This window comes from Pleurodeles waltl, chromosome 12 (assembly GCF_031143425.1).
Source record: "Pleurodeles waltl isolate 20211129_DDA chromosome 12, aPleWal1.hap1.20221129, whole genome shotgun sequence".
NCBI lineage: Eukaryota > Metazoa > Chordata > Amphibia > Caudata > Salamandridae > Pleurodeles > Pleurodeles waltl.
The window spans coordinates 599,172,888-599,196,215 of record NC_090451.1 but is presented as its reverse complement, the minus strand read 5'-3'; the positions used below and the strand labels follow the sequence as shown (position 1 = coordinate 599,196,215).

The 23,328-nt window shown below is 44.7% G+C and overlaps 1 protein-coding gene across 2 annotated transcripts in view; it reads right to left on the bottom strand.

Annotated features, from left to right (window-relative positions):
• The window catches only part of NR1I3 (nuclear receptor subfamily 1 group I member 3), a 493,273-nt gene that overhangs the window by 130,828 nt on the left and 339,117 nt on the right, over positions 1–23,328 (bottom strand). Inside the window, exon 7 of one of the 2 annotated variants that reach the window (XM_069217814.1) lies at positions 23,045–23,161. The exons of the other annotated variant lie outside the window; for it this stretch is intronic. Coding sequence (XP_069073915.1) covers positions 23,045–23,161 — 117 coding nt within the window. The remainder of the gene's footprint in view (positions 1–23,044; positions 23,162–23,328) is intronic. 2 annotated transcript variants of the gene reach the window in all.

Below are 23,328 nucleotides of genomic sequence, written 5' to 3'. Positions count from 1 at the left end.
AGCACACTGCCTACACTCCAGCAACAAAGTCCAACCCCAATGCATCATGGTAAATGCAGTCGAATTCGTAGTCCATTCCGAAAGTAATAAAGTCTTTCACCTCTGTAGGCGCAGCAAGTGCTGTTTATCTTCAGTTACATACGCTCTCTGCTGATGACGGCCGAAAGCCAGAAACACGTGTCCAGAGATACGGCACTCGCTGCACCTACCTTAGGTGAAAGACTTTCTACAGCGATACGGCACTTGCTGCACCTACTTAGGATGAATATTTTTTGAAAAATTCTCGCTATTTATATTTAAATGACTGCATTTACCATGATGCCTTGGGGCTATTTTCCGCTTGAATGCAAGGCAGTGTGCTCCCTTTTTCTTTTTGGATGTCTAAATGACGGCTCCCGTGAGCCTCTTGCTGACGAGCACTGGCGATGCACCTGTGCGCCTACTGAGTGGTACAAAAACCTGTGAAGACGTTTGGCGGCATTTCAAGCGACCCCTTCAGTTACATACGCTCTCTGCTGATGACGGCCGAAAGCCAGAAACACGTGTCCAGAGATACGGCACTCGCTGCACCTACCTTAGGTGAAAGACTTTCTACAGCGATACGGCACTTGCTGCACCTACTTAGGATGAATATTTTTTGAAAAATTCTCGCTATTTATATTTAAATGACTGCATTTACCATGATGCCTTGGGGCTATTTTCCGCTTGAATGCAAGGCAGTGTGCTCCCTTTTTCTTTTTGGATGTCTAAATGACGGCTCCCGTGAGCCTCTTGCTGACGAGCACTGGCGATGCACCTGTGCGCCTACTGAGTGGTACAAAAACCTGTGAAGACGTTTGGCGGCATTTCAAGCGACCCCTTCAGTTACATACGCTCTCTGCTGATGACGGCCGAAAGCCAGAAACACGTGTCCAGAGATACGGCACTCGCTGCACCTACCTTAGGTGAAAGACTTTCTACAGCGATACGGCACTTGCTGCACCTACTTAGGATGAATATTTTTTGAAAAATTCTCGCTATTTATATTTAAATGACTGCATTTACCATGATGCCTTGGGGCTATTTTCCGCTTGAATGCAAGGCAGTGTGCTCCCTTTTTCTTTTTGGATGTCTAAATGACGGCTCCCGTGAGCCTCTTGCTGACGAGCACTGGCGATGTACCTGTGCGCCTACTGAGTGGTACAAAAACCTGTGAAGACGTTTGGCGGCATTTCAAGCGACCCCTTCAGTTACATACGCTCTCTGCTGATGACGGCCGAAAGCCAGAAACACGTGTCCAGAGATACGGCACTCGCTGCACCTACCTTAGGTGAAAGACTTTCTACAGCGATACGGCACTTGCTGCACCTACTTAGGATGAATATTTTTTGAAAAATTCTCGCTATTTATATTTAAATGACTGCATTTACCATGATGCCTTGGGGCTATTTTCCGCTTGAATGCAAGGCAGTGTGCTCCCTTTTTCTTTTTGGATGTCTAAATGACGGCTCCCGTGAGCCTCTTGCTGACGAGCACTGGCGATGCACCTGTGCGCCTACTGAGTGGTACAAAAACCTGTGAAGACGTTTGGCGGCATTTCAAGCGACCCCTTCAGTTACATACGCTCTCTGCTGATGACGGCCGAAAGCCAGAAACACGTGTCCAGAGATACGGCACTCGCTGCACCTACCTTAGGTGAAAGACTTTCTACAGCGATACGGCACTTGCTGCACCTACTTAGGATGAATATTTTTTGAAAAATTCTCGCTATTTATATTTAAATGACTGCATTTACCATGATGCCTTGGGGCTATTTTCCGCTTGAATGCAAGGCAGTGTGCTCCCTTTTTCTTTTTGGATGTCTAAATGACGGCTCCCGTGAGCCTCTTGCTGACGAGCACTGGCGATGCACCTGTGCGCCTACTGAGTGGTACAAAAACCTGTGAAGACGTTTGGCGGCATTTCAAGCGACCCCTTCAGTTACATACGCTCTCTGCTGATGACGGCCGAAAGCCAGAAACACGTGTCCAGAGATACGGCACTCGCTGCACCTACCTTAGGTGAAAGACTTTCTACAGCGATACGGCACTTGCTGCACCTACTTAGGATGAATATTTTTTGAAAAATTCTCGCTATTTATATTTAAATGACTGCATTTACCATGATGCCTTGGGGCTATTTTCCGCTTGAATGCAAGGCAGTGTGCTCCCTTTTTCTTTTTGGATGTCTAAATGACGGCTCCCGTGAGCCTCTTGCTGACGAGCACTGGCGATGCACCTGTGCGCCTACTGAGTGGTACAAAAACCTGTGAAGACGTTTGGCGGCATTTCAAGCGACCCCTTCAGTTACATACGCTCTCTGCTGATGACGGCCGAAAGCCAGAAACACGTGTCCAGAGATACGGCACTCGCTGCACCTACCTTAGGTGAAAGACTTTCTACAGCGATACGGCACTTGCTGCACCTACTTAGGATGAATATTTTTTGAAAAATTCTCGCTATTTATATTTAAATGACTGCATTTACCATGATGCCTTGGGGCTATTTTCCGCTTGAATGCAAGGCAGTGTGCTCCCTTTTTCTTTTTGGATGTCTAAATGACGGCTCCCGTGAGCCTCTTGCTGACGAGCACTGGCGATGCACCTGTGCGCCTACTGAGTGGTACAAAAACCTGTGAAGACGTTTGGCGGCATTTCAAGCGACCCCTTCAGTTACATACGCTCTCTGCTGATGACGGCCGAAAGCCAGAAACACGTGTCCAGAGATACGGCACTCGCTGCACCTACCTTAGGTGAAAGACTTTCTACAGCGATACGGCACTTGCTGCACCTACTTAGGATGAATATTTTTTGAAAAATTCTCGCTATTTATATTTAAATGACTGCATTTACCATGATGCCTTGGGGCTATTTTCCGCTTGAATGCAAGGCAGTGTGCTCCCTTTTTCTTTTTGGATGTCTAAATGACGGCTCCCGTGAGCCTCTTGCTGACGAGCACTGGCGATGCACCTGTGCGCCTACTGAGTGGTACAAAAACCTGTGAAGACGTTTGGCGGCATTTCAAGCGACCCCTTCAGTTACATACGCTCTCTGCTGATGACGGCCGAAAGCCAGAAACACGTGTCCAGAGATACGGCACTCGCTGCACCTACCTTAGGTGAAAGACTTTCTACAGCGATACGGCACTTGCTGCACCTACTTAGGATGAATATTTTTTGAAAAATTCTCGCTATTTATATTTAAATGACTGCATTTACCATGATGCCTTGGGGCTATTTTCCGCTTGAATGCAAGGCAGTGTGCTCCCTTTTTCTTTTTGGATGTCTAAATGACGGCTCCCGTGAGCCTCTTGCTGACGAGCACTGGCGATGCACCTGTGCGCCTACTGAGTGGTACAAAAACCTGTGAAGACGTTTGGCGGCATTTCAAGCGACCCCTTCAGTTACATACGCTCTCTGCTGATGACGGCCGAAAGCCAGAAACACGTGTCCAGAGATACGGCACTCGCTGCACCTACCTTAGGTGAAAGACTTTCTACAGCGATACGGCACTTGCTGCACCTACTTAGGATGAATATTTTTTGAAAAATTCTCGCTATTTATATTTAAATGACTGCATTTACCATGATGCCTTGGGGCTATTTTCCGCTTGAATGCAAGGCAGTGTGCTCCCTTTTTCTTTTTGGATGTCTAAATGACGGCTCCCGTGAGCCTCTTGCTGACGAGCACTGGCGATGCACCTGTGCGCCTACTGAGTGGTACAAAAACCTGTGAAGACGTTTGGCGGCATTTCAAGCGACCCCTTCAGTTACATACGCTCTCTGCTGATGACGGCCGAAAGCCAGAAACACGTGTCCAGAGATACGGCACTCGCTGCACCTACCTTAGGTGAAAGACTTTCTACAGCGATACGGCACTTGCTGCACCTACTTAGGATGAATATTTTTTGAAAAATTCTCGCTATTTATATTTAAATGACTGCATTTACCATGATGCCTTGGGGCTATTTTCCGCTTGAATGCAAGGCAGTGTGCTCCCTTTTTCTTTTTGGATGTCTAAATGACGGCTCCCGTGAGCCTCTTGCTGACGAGCACTGGCGATGCACCTGTGCGCCTACTGAGTGGTACAAAAACCTGTGAAGACGTTTGGCGGCATTTCAAGCGACCCCTTCAGTTACATACGCTCTCTGCTGATGACGGGCGAAAGCCAGAAACACGTGTCCAGAGATACGGCACTCGCTGCACCTACCTTAGGTGAAAGACTTTCTACAGCGATACGGCACTTGCTGCACCTACTTAGGATGAATATTTTTTGAAAAATTCTCGCTATTTATATTTAAATGACTGCATTTACCATGATGCCTTGGGGCTATTTTCCGCTTGAATGCAAGGCAGTGTGCTCCCTTTTTCTTTTTGGATGTCTAAATGACGGCTCCCGTGAGCCTCTTGCTGACGAGCACTGGCGATGCACCTGTGCGCCTACTGAGTGGTACAAAAACCTGTGAAGACGTTTGGCGGCATTTCAAGCGACCCCTTCAGTTACATACGCTCTCTGCTGATGACGGCCGAAAGCCAGAAACACGTGTCCAGAGATACGGCACTCGCTGCACCTACCTTAGGTGAAAGACTTTCTACAGCGATACGGCACTTGCTGCACCTACTTAGGATGAATATTTTTTGAAAAATTCTCGCTATTTATATTTAAATGACTGCATTTACCATGATGCCTTGGGGCTATTTTCCGCTTGAATGCAAGGCAGTGTGCTCCCTTTTTCTTTTTGGATGTCTAAATGACGGCTCCCGTGAGCCTCTTGCTGACGAGCACTGGCGATGCACCTGTGCGCCTACTGAGTGGTACAAAAACCTGTGAAGACGTTTGGCGGCATTTCAAGCGACCCCTTCAGTTACATACGCTCTCTGCTGATGACGGCCGAAAGCCAGAAACACGTGTCCAGAGATACGGCACTCGCTGCACCTACCTTAGGTGAAAGACTTTCTACAGCGATACGGCACTTGCTGCACCTACTTAGGATGAATATTTTTTGAAAAATTCTCGCTATTTATATTTAAATGACTGCATTTACCATGATGCCTTGGGGCTATTTTCCGCTTGAATGCAAGGCAGTGTGCTCCCTTTTTCTTTTTGGATGTCTAAATGACGGCTCCCGTGAGCCTCTTGCTGACGAGCACTGGCGATGCACCTGTGCGCCTACTGAGTGGTACAAAAACCTGTGAAGACGTTTGGCGGCATTTCAAGCGACCCCTTCAGTTACATACGCTCTCTGCTGATGACGGCCGAAAGCCAGAAACACGTGTCCAGAGATACGGCACTCGCTGCACCTACCTTAGGTGAAAGACTTTCTACAGCGATACGGCACTTGCTGCACCTACTTAGGATGAATATTTTTTGAAAAATTCTCGCTATTTATATTTAAATGACTGCATTTACCATGATGCCTTGGGGCTATTTTCCGCTTGAATGCAAGGCAGTGTGCTCCCTTTTTCTTTTTGGATGTCTAAATGACGGCTCCCGTGAGCCTCTTGCTGACGAGCACTGGCGATGCACCTGTGCGCCTACTGAGTGGTACAAAAACCTGTGAAGACGTTTGGCGGCATTTCAAGCGACCCCTTCAGTTACATACGCTCTCTGCTGATGACGGCCGAAAGCCAGAAACACGTGTCCAGAGATACGGCACTCGCTGCACCTACCTTAGGTGAAAGACTTTCTACAGCGATACGGCACTTGCTGCACCTACTTAGGATGAATATTTTTTGAAAAATTCTCGCTATTTATATTTAAATGACTGCATTTACCATGATGCCTTGGGGCTATTTTCCGCTTGAATGCAAGGCAGTGTGCTCCCTTTTTCTTTTTGGATGTCTAAATGACGGCTCCCGTGAGCCTCTTGCTGACGAGCACTGGCGATGCACCTGTGCGCCTACTGAGTGGTACAAAAACCTGTGAAGACGTTTGGCGGCATTTCAAGCGACCCCTTCAGTTACATACGCTCTCTGCTGATGACGGCCGAAAGCCAGAAACACGTGTCCAGAGATACGGCACTCGCTGCACCTACCTTAGGTGAAAGACTTTCTACAGCGATACGGCACTTGCTGCACCTACTTAGGATGAATATTTTTTGAAAAATTCTCGCTATTTATATTTAAATGACTGCATTTACCATGATGCCTTGGGGCTATTTTCCGCTTGAATGCAAGGCAGTGTGCTCCCTTTTTCTTTTTGGATGTCTAAATGACGGCTCCCGTGAGCCTCTTGCTGACGAGCACTGGCGATGCACCTGTGCGCCTACTGAGTGGTACAAAAACCTGTGAAGACGTTTGGCGGCATTTCAAGCGACCCCTTCAGTTACATACGCTCTCTGCTGATGACGGCCGAAAGCCAGAAACACGTGTCCAGAGATACGGCACTCGCTGCACCTACCTTAGGTGAAAGACTTTCTACAGCGATACGGCACTTGCTGCACCTACTTAGGATGAATATTTTTTGAAAAATTCTCGCTATTTATATTTAAATGACTGCATTTACCATGATGCCTTGGGGCTATTTTCCACTTGAATGCAAGGCAGTGTGCTCCCTTTTTCTTTTTGGATGTCTAAATGACGGCTCCCGTGAGCCTCTTGCTGACGAGCACTGGCGATGCACCTGTGCGCCTACTGAGTGGTACAAAAACCTGTGAAGACGTTTGGCGGCATTTCAAGCGACCCCTTCAGTTACATACGCTCTCTGCTGATGACGGCCGAAAGCCAGAAACACGTGTCCAGAGATACGGCACTCGCTGCACCTACCTTAGGTGAAAGACTTTCTACAGCGATACGGCACTTGCTGCACCTACTTAGGATGAATATTTTTTGAAAAATTCTCGCTATTTATATTTAAATGACTGCATTTACCATGATGCCTTGGGGCTATTTTCCGCTTGAATGCAAGGCAGTGTGCTCCCTTTTTCTTTTTGGATGTCTAAATGACGGCTCCCGTGAGCCTCTTGCTGACGAGCACTGGCGATGCACCTGTGCGCCTACTGAGTGGTACAAAAACCTGTGAAGACGTTTGGCGGCATTTCAAGCGACCCCTTCAGTTACATACGCTCTCTGCTGATGACGGCCGAAAGCCAGAAACACGTGTCCAGAGATACGGCACTCGCTGCACCTACCTTAGGTGAAAGACTTTCTACAGCGATACGGCACTTGCTGCACCTACTTAGGATGAATATTTTTTGAAAAATTCTCGCTATTTATATTTAAATGACTGCATTTACCATGATGCCTTGGGGCTATTTTCCGCTTGAATGCAAGGCAGTGTGCTCCCTTTTTCTTTTTGGATGTCTAAATGACGGCTCCCGTGAGCCTCTTGCTGACGAGCACTGGCGATGCACCTGTGCGCCTACTGAGTGGTACAAAAACCTGTGAAGACGTTTGGCGGCATTTCAAGCGACCCCTTCAGTTACATACGCTCTCTGCTGATGACGGCCGAAAGCCAGAAACACGTGTCCAGAGATACGGCACTCGCTGCACCTACCTTAGGTGAAAGACTTTCTACAGCGATACGGCACTTGCTGCACCTACTTAGGATGAATATTTTTTGAAAAATTCTCGCTATTTATATTTAAATGACTGCATTTACCATGATGCCTTGGGGCTATTTTCCGCTTGAATGCAAGGCAGTGTGCTCCCTTTTTCTTTTTGGATGTCTAAATGACGGCTCCCGTGAGCCTCTTGCTGACGAGCACTGGCGATGCACCTGTGCGCCTACTGAGTGGTACAAAAACCTGTGAAGACGTTTGGCGGCATTTCAAGCGACCCCTTCAGTTACATACGCTCTCTGCTGATGACGGCCGAAAGCCAGAAACACGTGTCCAGAGATACGGCACTCGCTGCACCTACCTTAGGTGAAAGACTTTCTACAGCGATACGGCACTTGCTGCACCTACTTAGGATGAATATTTTTTGAAAAATTCTCGCTATTTATATTTAAATGACTGCATTTACCATGATGCCTTGGGGCTATTTTCCGCTTGAATGCAAGGCAGTGTGCTCCCTTTTTCTTTTTGGATGTCTAAATGACGGCTCCCGTGAGCCTCTTGCTGACGAGCACTGGCGATGCACCTGTGCGCCTACTGAGTGGTACAAAAACCTGTGAAGACGTTTGGCGGCATTTCAAGCGACCCCTTCAGTTACATACGGTCTCTGCTGATGACGGCCGAAAGCCAGAAACACGTGTCCAGAGATACGGCACTCGCTGCACCTACCTTAGGTGAAAGACTTTCTACAGCGATACGGCACTTGCTGCACCTACTTAGGATGAATATTTTTTGAAAAATTCTCGCTATTTATATTTAAATGACTGCATTTACCATGATGCCTTGGGGCTATTTTCCGCTTGAATGCAAGGCAGTGTGCTCCCTTTTTCTTTTTGGATGTCTAAATGACGGCTCCCGTGAGCCTCTTGCTGACGAGCACTGGCGATGCACCTGTGCGCCTACTGAGTGGTACAAAAACCTGTGAAGACGTTTGGCGGCATTTCAAGCGACCCCTTCAGTTACATACGCTCTCTGCTGATGACGGCCGAAAGCCAGAAACACGTGTCCAGAGATACGGCACTCGCTGCACCTACCTTAGGTGAAAGACTTTCTACAGCGATACGGCACTTGCTGCACCTACTTAGGATGAATATTTTTTGAAAAATTCTCGCTATTTATATTTAAATGACTGCATTTACCATGATGCCTTGGGGCTATTTTCCGCTTGAATGCAAGGCAGTGTGCTCCCTTTTTCTTTTTGGATGTCTAAATGACGGCTCCCGTGAGCCTCTTGCTGACGAGCACTGGCGATGCACCTGTGCGCCTACTGAGTGGTACAAAAACCTGTGAAGACGTTTGGCGGCATTTCAAGCGACCCCTTCAGTTACATACGCTCTCTGCTGATGACGGCCGAAAGCCAGAAACACGTGTCCAGAGATACGGCACTCGCTGCACCTACCTTAGGTGAAAGACTTTCTACAGCGATACGGCACTTGCTGCACCTACTTAGGATGAATATTTTTTGAAAAATTCTCGCTATTTATATTTAAATGACTGCATTTACCATGATGCCTTGGGGCTATTTTCCGCTTGAATGCAAGGCAGTGTGCTCCCTTTTTCTTTTTGGATGTCTAAATGACGGCTCCCGTGAGCCTCTTGCTGACGAGCACTGGCGATGCACCTGTGCGCCTACTGAGTGGTACAAAAACCTGTGAAGACGTTTGGCGGCATTTCAAGCGACCCCTTCAGTTACATACGCTCTCTGCTGATGACGGCCGAAAGCCAGAAACACGTGTCCAGAGATACGGCACTCGCTGCACCTACCTTAGGTGAAAGACTTTCTACAGCGATACGGCACTTGCTGCACCTACTTAGGATGAATATTTTTTGAAAAATTCTCGCTATTTATATTTAAATGACTGCATTTACCATGATGCCTTGGGGCTATTTTCCGCTTGAATGCAAGGCAGTGTGCTCCCTTTTTCTTTTTGGATGTCTAAATGACGGCTCCCGTGAGCCTCTTGCTGACGAGCACTGGCGATGCACCTGTGCGCCTACTGAGTGGTACAAAAACCTGTGAAGACGTTTGGCGGCATTTCAAGCGACCCCTTCAGTTACATACGCTCTCTGCTGATGACGGCCGAAAGCCAGAAACACGTGTCCAGAGATACGGCACTCGCTGCACCTACCTTAGGTGAAAGACTTTCTACAGCGATACGGCACTTGCTGCACCTACTTAGGATGAATATTTTTTGAAAAATTCTCGCTATTTATATTTAAATGACTGCATTTACCATGATGCCTTGGGGCTATTTTCCGCTTGAATGCAAGGCAGTGTGCTCCCTTTTTCTTTTTGGATGTCTAAATGACGGCTCCCGTGAGCCTCTTGCTGACGAGCACTGGCGATGCACCTGTGCGCCTACTGAGTGGTACAAAAACCTGTGAAGACGTTTGGCGGCATTTCAAGCGACCCCTTCAGTTACATACGCTCTCTGCTGATGACGGCCGAAAGCCAGAAACACGTGTCCAGAGATACGGCACTCGCTGCACCTACCTTAGGTGAAAGACTTTCTACAGCGATACGGCACTTGCTGCACCTACTTAGGATGAATATTTTTTGAAAAATTCTCGCTATTTATATTTAAATGACTGCATTTACCATGATGCCTTGGGGCTATTTTCCGCTTGAATGCAAGGCAGTGTGCTCCCTTTTTCTTTTTGGATGTCTAAATGACGGCTCCCGTGAGCCTCTTGCTGACGAGCACTGGCGATGCACCTGTGCGCCTACTGAGTGGTACAAAAACCTGTGAAGACGTTTGGCGGCATTTCAAGCGACCCCTTCAGTTACATACGCTCTCTGCTGATGACGGCCGAAAGCCAGAAACACGTGTCCAGAGATACGGCACTCGCTGCACCTACCTTAGGTGAAAGACTTTCTACAGCGATACGGCACTTGCTGCACCTACTTAGGATGAATATTTTTTGAAAAATTCTCGCTATTTATATTTAAATGACTGCATTTACCATGATGCCTTGGGGCTATTTTCCGCTTGAATGCAAGGCAGTGTGCTCCCTTTTTCTTTTTGGATGTCTAAATGACGGCTCCCGTGAGCCTCTTGCTGACGAGCACTGGCGATGCACCTGTGCGCCTACTGAGTGGTACAAAAACCTGTGAAGACGTTTGGCGGCATTTCAAGCGACCCCTTCAGTTACATACGCTCTCTGCTGATGACGGCCGAAAGCCAGAAACACGTGTCCAGAGATACGGCACTCGCTGCACCTACCTTAGGTGAAAGACTTTCTACAGCGATACGGCACTTGCTGCACCTACTTAGGATGAATATTTTTTGAAAAATTCTCGCTATTTATATTTAAATGACTGCATTTACCATGATGCCTTGGGGCTATTTTCCGCTTGAATGCAAGGCAGTGTGCTCCCTTTTTCTTTTTGGATGTCTAAATGACGGCTCCCGTGAGCCTCTTGCTGATGAGCACTGGCGATGCACCTGTGCGCCTACTGAGTGGTACAAAAACCTGTGAAGACGTTTGGCGGCATTTCAAGCGACCCCTTCAGTTACATACGCTCTCTGCTGATGACGGCCGAAAGCCAGAAACACGTGTCCAGAGATACGGCACTCGCTGCACCTACCTTAGGTGAAAGACTTTCTACAGCGATACGGCACTTGCTGCACCTACTTAGGATGAATATTTTTTGAAAAATTCTCGCTATTTATATTTAAATGACTGCATTTACCATGATGCCTTGGGGCTATTTTCCGCTTGAATGCAAGGCAGTGTGCTCCCTTTTTCTTTTTGGATGTCTAAATGACGGCTCCCGTGAGCCTCTTGCTGACGAGCACTGGCGATGCACCTGTGCGCCTACTGAGTGGTACAAAAACCTGTGAAGACGTTTGGCGGCATTTCAAGCGACCCCTTCAGTTACATACGCTCTCTGCTGATGACGGCCGAAAGCCAGAAACACGTGTCCAGAGATACGGCACTCGCTGCACCTACCTTAGGTGAAAGACTTTCTACAGCGATACGGCACTTGCTGCACCTACTTAGGATGAATATTTTTTGAAAAATTCTCGCTATTTATATTTAAATGACTGCATTTACCATGATGCCTTGGGGCTATTTTCCGCTTGAATGCAAGGCAGTGTGCTCCCTTTTTCTTTTTGGATGTCTAAATGACGGCTCCCGTGAGCCTCTTGCTGACGAGCACTGGCGATGCACCTGTGCGCCTACTGAGTGGTACAAAAACCTGTGAAGACGTTTGGCGGCATTTCAAGCGACCCCTTCAGTTACATACGCTCTCTGCTGATGACGGCCGAAAGCCAGAAACACGTGTCCAGAGATACGGCACTCGCTGCACCTACCTTAGGTGAAAGACTTTCTACAGCGATACGGCACTTGCTGCACCTACTTAGGATGAATATTTTTTGAAAAATTCTCGCTATTTATATTTAAATGACTGCATTTACCATGATGCCTTGGGGCTATTTTCCGCTTGAATGCAAGGCAGTGTGCTCCCTTTTTCTTTTTGGATGTCTAAATGACGGCTCCCGTGAGCCTCTTGCTGACGAGCACTGGCGATGCACCTGTGCGCCTACTGAGTGGTACAAAAACCTGTGAAGACGTTTGGCGGCATTTCAAGCGACCCCTTCAGTTACATACGCTCTCTGCTGATGACGGCCGAAAGCCAGAAACACGTGTCCAGAGATACGGCACTCGCTGCACCTACCTTAGGTGAAAGACTTTCTACAGCGATACGGCACTTGCTGCACCTACTTAGGATGAATATTTTTTGAAAAATTCTCGCTATTTATATTTAAATGACTGCATTTACCATGATGCCTTGGGGCTATTTTCCGCTTGAATGCAAGGCAGTGTGCTCCCTTTTTCTTTTTGGATGTCTAAATGACGGCTCCCGTGAGCCTCTTGCTGACGAGCACTGGCGATGCACCTGTGCGCCTACTGAGTGGTACAAAAACCTGTGAAGACGTTTGGCGGCATTTCAAGCGACCCCTTCAGTTACATACGCTCTCTGCTGATGACGGCCGAAAGCCAGAAACACGTGTCCAGAGATACGGCACTCGCTGCACCTACCTTAGGTGAAAGACTTTCTACAGCGATACGGCACTTGCTGCACCTACTTAGGATGAATATTTTTTGAAAAATTCTCGCTATTTATATTTAAATGACTGCATTTACCATGATGCCTTGGGGCTATTTTCCGCTTGAATGCAAGGCAGTGTGCTCCCTTTTTCTTTTTGGATGTCTAAATGACGGCTCCCGTGAGCCTCTTGCTGACGAGCACTGGCGATGCACCTGTGCGCCTACTGAGTGGTACAAAAACCTGTGAAGACGTTTGGCGGCATTTCAAGCGACCCCTTCAGTTACATACGCTCTCTGCTGATGACGGCCGAAAGCCAGAAACACGTGTCCAGAGATACGGCACTCGCTGCACCTACCTTAGGTGAAAGACTTTCTACAGCGATACGGCACTTGCTGCACCTACTTAGGATGAATATTTTTTGAAAAATTCTCGCTATTTATATTTAAATGACTGCATTTACCATGATGCCTTGGGGCTATTTTCCGCTTGAATGCAAGGCAGTGTGCTCCCTTTTTCTTTTTGGATGTCTAAATGACGGCTCCCGTGAGCCTCTTGCTGACGAGCACTGGCGATGCACCTGTGCGCCTACTGAGTGGTACAAAAACCTGTGAAGACGTTTGGCGGCATTTCAAGCGACCCCTTCAGTTACATACGCTCTCTGCTGATGACGGCCGAAAGCCAGAAACACGTGTCCAGAGATACGGCACTCGCTGCACCTACCTTAGGTGAAAGACTTTCTACAGCGATACGGCACTTGCTGCACCTACTTAGGATGAATATTTTTTGAAAAATTCTCGCTATTTATATTTAAATGACTGCATTTACCATGATGCCTTGGGGCTATTTTCCGCTTGAATGCAAGGCAGTGTGCTCCCTTTTTCTTTTTGGATGTCTAAATGACGGCTCCCGTGAGCCTCTTGCTGACGAGCACTGGCGATGCACCTGTGCGCCTACTGAGTGGTACAAAAACCTGTGAAGACGTTTGGCGGCATTTCAAGCGACCCCTTCAGTTACATACGCTCTCTGCTGATGACGGCCGAAAGCCAGAAACACGTGTCCAGAGATACGGCACTCGCTGCACCTACCTTAGGTGAAAGACTTTCTACAGCGATACGGCACTTGCTGCACCTACTTAGGATGAATATTTTTTGAAAAATTCTCGCTATTTATATTTAAATGACTGCATTTACCATGATGCCATGGGGCTATTTTCCGCATGAATGCAAGGAAGTGTGCTCCCTTTTTCTTTTTAACTACCTAATGGTGACCGGTGGCAGTGGAAAAAATTTCAGTTTTCAAAGGTAACCCTTTAAAATATTTTCTTCTAGACATTTTAAGAATCCAAAGACAGAGTACAGTGTCTTGCAGTTGCATCAAGAGGTACTAACTTAATCAAACTAATCAAAGCTCACTCATTTGTTGCACATCATTTATGTGTAGTGATGTCTTTTGGGTCAGAAACCACAAGTTCATTCCCTCTGATCCGATTTCATGCCATGTGATTTCCTGTGCTTCACTGTTGCACAATGGTCTTCTGACGTAATCTCCAGTGACGTACTTAGGTCCTAATTGATCATTTTCACATATGGCAAACCTACTTCTTTTGGCCAGAGAATTCTGGCAAATACGCATTCTCGTGAAGCCATTGCCTTTACCTACAATTTCCTTAGCTTGTCTGCCATTAAACTGCATACCACTACCTTGTTGAATAAAATTGTAACATTAAATAATCGCCACGTAAACTTTTAAATATCATTGACTAAGAATATAATTGAAATTAATTAGTGAGATATAATTTGAATAATGTAACAATAGTAACAGTTTATGTTTGGGTTGCTATTAGGATTAGGTTGCCAATTTAAAAATGTAGATATAATAAATATTATTAATTCAATTATGATTATAAAAACTATTTACTATTGGTAGGGTTAGTGACAGCATTTGGTTTGGCGTAGTAGCTCATAATACTTCAAAATCACATTAGACTATTTTAATCAAATTTTAATCATTAATTCAATTAACCATTAATAAAAGTGTTGAGGATAGGTTAAGCACAAGGGATAGGGTGGTGCTATAATATGGTATAAAAAGTAAATATGAAGAGTGTGTCTGAGTAAACATGCTAAAATATGGATGGCATCATTTCCACAACAGACCCAAACACACCCTATCCAAAACATTGCTGAAATAAAGTATTTGCTTTTAGGTTACAATCACTATTACGGTATCAGGGGCACCATGGTAACATAAATAACCCTGTTTTGTTATTTACAATATCCCATACAGATACTGCACTAAGCATAATAGAAAATTTAAAGAAAAAGCATTTAATATGACAGGAATAACCTATTTCTCAGTGCATCTAAAAAAACTACACAGGGTTATCATTAAACACCAAGAAAGCACAAAGTGAGCAATAAAAATAAGATTAACATTTCTATCACAGTTAAAATGTCATAACACATGACACCCTCAAACCTACTTTGAGGTGCTACACTGACAGCACTGAAAGCAAAATGCAGTTTAGAGTTTCTTACGGACAAGCGAAGCACTACATACTTTGTTGACAGCAAAAGCTTTTATCAGTGGAGGAATGAAAGCCAAGCTCCCTGCGAAGTGTGCACATGTGCTGCTGCAGTACCCTTCCCCTAGGACTTCCTCTAGGACTTGGCATTATCAGCACTGAGTGTGATGCAGCATCTCCGAAGTGTGCCGGCAGTAGGTGAGAACATCATCAGGCAGAGTCTTGGGAATAATATGGGTAAAGGACCTCTCTATTAAGGGGTCAAATGGTAATCCTTATATGCTAAATCTTATCAAAAATTAGAATTTCTGACATAAGAGAATGTCAGTTTAGACTACACTCTTTTGTCTATAAGTCTGTACTTGTTCTTATTTGATCTAGACATGGTGATAAGTAGACACTTGAGCCAGACTAATGTCGCACCAGGGGCTATATTTATGTGATCGTTTGAACAACATGACACTTTCACAGCTCTTTCAAAGAGGTCAGACAACATCTGCGTCACATAGCTGACATGACAATGCTTCTGCATAAAGGGAGAAAGATGGTGACCTCAAGGTCTAAAATGGCAATCTCCAGGGGCTCAACTGGTGATGGGGCCTACCTAGAATAAAGTCAGATGAGTCGACTTTAGGGGCCTTACGCCAAATGTGATGAGATTAGGGTTGAAATAGACAACTATTATGGGCAGGTTGATGCGTTTAGAAGGGTCTTCGCTGGAGTCCCGAATAAGCTAGATTAATTTTGTCAATCAATCAATCAATCAAAATGCTTTATTTGATTATTGAAGAACAATCATAAAAGCTTTACATACATCAGTATCATAAATAATTAAAAAACTAGAATTTCATAAAAACACCAGAAGAATAAAAGGGGAAATTTCAGACAGGAAAAATCGTCTGCATACTGCTGACTTACAAAAATTCCCAACATCAAAGCAAATCAAGGGATTGGGAAGCATATGCATAAAACCCAGGTGGGCTTGTGTTGACAGAAACCATACAGTTTAATGGTGGGTTTTAAAAACTTTCTGGTTTTTAAATTGTTAGAGTCTACAGACAAAAACGAAATAGTCAAGGGTTTCAACAGAGGTCTCATCAAATAGAAGATTAAGATAGATGATTTATCATTTTGACCCAAGGGAAAACCGAGCAACGATCTGATAGTGCCGAGCCAAAATTTGGCTAGGAGAGCTCTTTCCCAAGGGTGCAAGACAAAGGTCAAGTAAGACTTAAGGCAGGGTGATGTTTGAACAATGGCATAATCACACAGAGAAGGTTTGGTCAATTCCTCCTGCACCCTGGATGTCACCCTATGGCTTATAAAGAGCCTTTTAATTTTCTGGATGCCCGATTCAATCAAAGAATTGGGAGAAGTAAACAATTTATCCCATCCTAAAGCTTTAGACGATGATTGCACATAGTTTTGCCAAGGGGTAAGAATACCCTTGCAAAATTTCAGATATTTCACGATAATCTCCTGATTAAGGTATGTAAACACGTTGGGCCACAGAGACTTAAAGCAGTAAAGGTGATCCTTGATTAAGTCAGATACATAGTCCACACCCAATTCATTGTGCAGGAAAAAGTGAGGTGTCCAATGGGGAAGGCCGAGTAGACGCCAACAAAATTGGTTATCCTCTGACTGTACCTTGATGATATCCTGAAAGCCCCAAATTTCTGCACCATATGTTAAAACAGGTAGGCGCTTCCACAAATAAACCTCCATGAGGGGCTTGTCTGGCTTGTTGCCTACTTTGTTGGCAAAGTCGAACAAAGCGCCCATGGAATGAATAAACGCAAACAACAATGTGAAATGCAGGACCACCACAGGCATTTGGAGTCAAACATGACAGCTAAAAAAGGAAAGCTGATGAACTTTTCAATACACTTGCTCTTAATCCAGAAAGAGCATGTATTGCATGAGAGATAACACATGAATGAGGCGAGCCCAATTCTCAATCCCTGATGATGCGCCAAATGATTTTAACCATGGAATCTAGCACGGAGATGGGTCTATAACACTGGGGATCTTGTTTACATCCTTTCTTAAAAACGGGATTTATCACAGCAGAATGCCAGGAACTAGGGAGCACACACGCAGCAGCAGTATTGGCCAGGTTGGTAATGCCCGGGGCCAGAATTCGATGTGCTCTTTGTACAAATCCATAGGGGCACCATCGGGCCCAGATGCTTTACTCGATGAGCTAGCCCTAATTGCCTCCCAGACCGCCATAAGGTCAAATCTGACCTTCAAGCAAAAGGAAATAGGTGACTCTGCGTAACTAACTGTGCTGTCTGGGTAAGAGTAAATAACTTTAAAATGCTTGATCCAGCATTTAGGGCTTACATCTGACCTTGTTCCCTCGGACAATGTATCTGAAATAGTTAGCCAGTTGATCATTTTCCAAAACCCACAGATAATCTTGGCAACAGTGGCGGAGACAAGATTGTCCCACATTTCCAGTTTGATTGCCTGCTTTCTAGCATGGGTGGCTTATTGATATGTGACTCGACAAGCAGCAGGGTAGACCCTATCCCTTAGGGTAAATTTAATGGCTGCACGAAGTTTCCTGTTGGCCACTCTGAAATCCTCCTTAAACCAGCCTGTATCGGTTTTATTACCCATGTGTAATAAATGTAGGATGTTTTTATGCTGGTGGTCAAAAAGCAGAAAGCACAAACTAGCCAATCACTAGGCTGATCCAGGGACAGTAGGTGCTCGGATATTAGGGAAAAGTTGAATTTAATCCCAGTGTTAAAAAGTTTAGAAAAATCAACATCTCGCGATCTAATCCTTAGCCCACAATATTTTAGAGAAACACCTATGGCACTAACGAATGATGGCAGGTCAGTAGTCACTGGGAGTGTAAGGGAAAACTCAATAGGAATATGGTCACTATAAGCACTGACAGGAATGGTATTCGAGTAAGCAAACCTACCCATGACGGGGGAGACAAAGATATAATCAATGGTAGTGCCTCGACCTCTACCAACAAAGGCAGGGATGGCGAGATTAATTGCCCCCTGCAATTCCAGGGAATTCCTCAGCCCCAGCTCGAGAATGTACTTATAAAGTCTTTCACCCTTACAATGAGTAACCCCAAGCTCAACATCCTCCAGATGGACTTGAAAGGGTTGTAGAACAGTATGGTTTAACCCCAATTTAGCATTACAATCAATGTCAACACACTACCCATGGGGCCTCCTCCAAATGGGAGGAGGAAATATAGGGGGTAACTGAGTTAGTAGATGACATTGCTCTGGGAACCTGCCTATGGGCGGACCTGGGTTCGCTGGTAGGCAATTTTGTCAATCTTGGTCACAAAAAAGCTGTGAATCAGATCAAATGAAAGAAGATTAGGAGATCAGTTGTGGAGCCTGGTTCAGTGATCCCACAGAAGATGATCAATTGCTTACTAGTTTGATTTGATGCCTTCATGGTTCACATACTATGACTCCCCACTGATAACGTTGCAAATAGGATTTGAATTAGAGTTTGCTCTTAGAATCGTTGGAGTTTTTTAAACAATGTGAGTTTTTTACCCATTCTCTTAAGTTGAGCCAATTTTTATTTGTTGCTTACTTAATCAGTGGCTTTCTTTAGCTGCACTTTACCTGGGTCTTCCAAGGTGCGGGCGATGTTCTTCCATAGCATTTGCAACAAGTTCTTGGGGTTTAGAATTCTGAGATAGAAGTATCTCAAGTTTAGTGAATGGCTCATGGAACATGGAATGGGCCAAATCTGCTGGACAGTTCGAGCAACTACCCTGGACCTTTTGTTAGGTGACTGCTGGTTCAGCAACTACAAATGCTGAAAAATTGTCATTTGTGAGATTTCCATGCCAAGGACGTAGTCAAGATGTATGGTATGGGTGACTTTTATGTGGTTGAGTCATAATGGGTAGGCCATGTGAGTCATTTTGTACCGATGTAGATGAAAGGGTGAGCAAATTCCAAGAAAAGATCTGTTTTCGAACTTCAAAAGAAAGAGCTGAAAGACTTCAGGAAAAATAATCTGAATGTGAGGATTTCAGATTTCAGTGAAGGAAAAGAGTTCACCATTATCTGAGAATGTAAAGATTCGGGGACACAGTTTGTAACTTGGACATTGAGAATTCCTTAAGCACATATTTACAACTGTCCTTCATGTGAGCGGAGTTAATGCTGTGGTTTTGTTTTGCCTTTTACGATTACTTGAACTTGTTAAGCTAAATAACAGAGTTTAAATCAAACAAACACACATGATTTAACTGGAGATTTCTTTTTATACAAAAGAAGGTATCATAACGCACTGAAGGAAGTAACTGAAACATTGAATATAATTCGGGCTGTTGAGAAGATATCTGAGCAATTTAATAAAAATAAACTAACTCTTTATCTTAAGTGAATAACTGTGGAAAATTACTTTTTACCTAGTGTATATCTTTGCACCAAGGTGGAGTGTGCCATATGAGAAAATAATCACTATCCTTGATCAAATTGGCAGTATAGTGTGACTAGGTGCCCTCTCACTCATATGGCAAGTACAGATTACTATATCAGCTATATCCGATTATACCCATGTTCAACCCTGAGAGGACAAGCAACATATCTATGTATATATACACACATATACATATATATATACATATATATATATATATATATATATATATATATACATATACACACACATATATATACACACAAACACACATATATATATATAAAAAAAATATATATATGAACATATATATATGAACATATATATATCCTAGTGGCGGTCACCACTAGGTACTTATTGTTAGGACCTAGTTTCTATATGAAAAGTTTTTTTTCGCTTGCCTATATCTTTGGCGCCGCTTGACGAATCTTCACTAAACTTTCCAAAAACATTTGCCAGTCCAATCCGCTGTTGCCTGAAAAGGTTCGGGGTGATGTGTCCAGGGCAGGCCGAGAAGAAGGGGGCATCCCAAAACACATTTTCCCAATTCATTTTTCCAAAGGGATCTTGAACAGCGATAACGTAAAAAATACTGGACAGAATTACACCGAATTTGGCAAGAAGGTAGGTTCTAGTCCAGAAAGAGTGTTTTGTTTGTTTTGGTGTATTTCCGTTCAGTTGTTTTAGAGAAATTAAAGAAAATTCAAATGTGTGTCTCTAAGGATGTGAAGTATTCGCAACCGGTCCCGATCTCATGCAGAGATCTGATTGGCTGATAACACTTCAACAACAGAAGTCGTTGCAGTGTTGTCAGCCATCTTGGGACTCAGCTGCAGCAGAGTCCCAAAAAATAGAAAAAAAGAAAGAAAAGGGGCTAGGGTATGATCACCCTGGCCCCTTAGCTCTAGAGGTGTGATCCCAAAGGGACCCCCCAGGGCTAAAAAGCATTTTTTATTTATTTTACAGCGTAGCGCTGGATCCACCATAAGATTAAAAAAATTAAAAAAAGAATATGTGCTCCCGCGCTTCGATACTATAATGGCCCCGGGTGGGCCAATTCCTAGGGGCTTTAGTGTAAAAAAAAGTGGGGTAGCGAGGTTGAGGGGCCTCCTGGCCCCTTCCGCTGCCCCAGGGACCGCCACCTTAACTTAAAAAAACAAAGGTTACAGGGACGCTATAGATAGGCTCACATTTTAAACATACCAAACCACAGAAATTCACCAGTTATAGTTAGTTATCTCAAGTAACTATAACTCACGCCTTCGCCATGTACTGCTAATTATCCCACAAATTCCAGCACTTTGATATCTTTGAAAACATCCTTGATCATATCAATGTAATATTTGCAGTAAACATTTTGAGGAAAGAACTGTGCATGGCGGGGCACGAGTTATAGTTACCTTAGGGCACGAGTTATAGTTACTTGGGATAACTATAACTGGTGAATTTCTATTGTTTGGTACATTTAAAATGTGAGCCTAACTAGAACATCCCTGCAACCTTTGTTTTTTTAAGTGAATATAGATAGACAGATAGATAGATAGATAGATAGATAGATAGATAGATAGATAGATAGATAGGCAGACAGATAGACGGATATCCAGGTGCCCTAAGGTAGCATTTCATATGCCAAAGCACCATCACAATTTCAAGTGTCAAGTGTTTTAGAAATTGGGCTTTTTTATTGAGGGGGGGGATGAGAAACCTTTTTAAAGCAACAACCACAATCCTTGTTGGGGTGGACCACTAAAAGAAATTAAACTAAGCTGTGCTTATCACTCTAGTAGCTTAGCACAAAAGCAGTCAGGCTTAACTTAGAGACGCTGAATTAAGTATTTATCCAGCACACAAATAGTAATAAAAACCAGAAAAACATTCACACCGATTTAGACATTTTTAAAATAAATTATTTGACACCAAAATGACAACAATGTAATCAGTAGAATCTGAGCTACAAATTTTTAATGTTTTTATAAACACTACTGGCTACAAGATCAAAGTGCCAACGTGGACATCTAGTCGTGTCAGACGGGGACAGAATCGAAAGATACGGCCGACCGCAACAGAATACGGTTTGCATACCAGAGATGGATTGGGCCCGCTCTCGACTTACCTGCAAGGCTTAGAAGACATTTTGAAGAAAAATGTCTGAGAAGGTAAAGTTCAGTGGAGCAAGGCTACCAGCAGTGTCCTAGGAGGAGGAGACGTCGTCGCTGGGGAGCCACTGGACAAAATCACGGGGGAGATTTATACATCATGACTTTGTCACGTTTTTGGAAGTCGAAAATCTCCAGCGGGACAAAGGTGCAGGCTGGAGGCAATGAGGACTCCATGAGGCTGGATGCCCCTTCCGCGACAAGCCGCAGAACAGGATTTGCTGCTACGGAGAATGACATAGAGGGAGCTACTACAAAGTCAGGTGGACTGGTGAAGCACCTGGCGTAGATCGGCAAGCAGCTAAGTCCCGACCTTCTGTCGGTTCTCAGTGGACATTTTGGCTGAAAAATGTATAAGTCCCAAATTTTAAGTTTTAGCAGTTTGAGCCCCTTTAGCACCACTTTGAAAGGTACAGGACCGGGTGAGCACCTCTTGGAAGGTAGGACTCGCTTCAGGCAGGGCTCAGGTGCAGGGTTCAAGCTATTGTAGCTTTTTGCATCCCTGTAGCTCAGAAAGGAGGCCCGCTTACTAGCTCTTTGAGTCACTCTGACAGTTCTAGGTTCAAGCAGCAAGGCAGTTCTGAAGTAGCAGGGCAGTCCTCTGAGGGTTCAAGGCAGGCTTCAAGCAGCAGGGGAGTCTCCTAAGTGTTCTCCAAAGGTCCAGGAGTAAACTGAACAGTGGGTCTCAGGGTCCCATTTTTATACCTGGTGCCAGCTTTGAAGTGGAAGAAACTTCTAGAGTTCCCCCCTCCCCCCAGATGGTTCTAGAATGTCTTTCCTTCCTGTCCCAGCTCCAAGAGGTCTAGGGTGACAAGAGACTGGTGTTAAGATCTTTGTGAGTGTGCTGAGGAAGCTTATTTGAAATGTAAGTGGGACAGAGAACAACTCCACCCTGCCATCCTGGCAGGAGGGGCCTTCCTGCCAACACCTAGTACTCATTGTCACACTGTCTAGGAGGAATATGCAAAGGCCAACTGCCAACTTTTCAGAGTCATGTGACCCAGAACACAGGTTGCAGGCACCAAATGGTTAGGACAAGAAAATCCCTATAACATCTAGTGAATATATAGTTTTAATAAATGATTCATAGGGATCTGCAGCAGAATGTGATTTCCTCATTCACCTCCTCGGAAAGCTTTCTTCCCACCTGCATCTCTTGTGATACACTTTCACTGTCTGGGAAAAGAGCATCACTACCGCATTGTGCACAAGAACAGGCCCAGGGTATCCAAAATGGAACCAGCAGGCTCGACTTTACTCATCAGACTGCGATTGGTTGACATCTCCTTACCAACAGCTTCATAACTCACCAGGTGCAAAGAGGGCAATGGCCTCCATCAACACATATTCAGCCTCATGTAGCTTCAACTTCTTCAGGTTCACACTGAACTTTATCGCAAGATCCAAGAACATCTGACGAGTCCCAACTAGGAAGTCATGTAATTCAGAAAAAAAAATAGAAGAGTTTTTTAAGTTACTATATATTGAAACAAATGACGCTGATCAATATTATTAGGAAGCTTTCATGTGGATGATAGATGCATACTGATCATCTCTATCATTCACCTACTTGCAAAACAACTCCCTTGCTGTA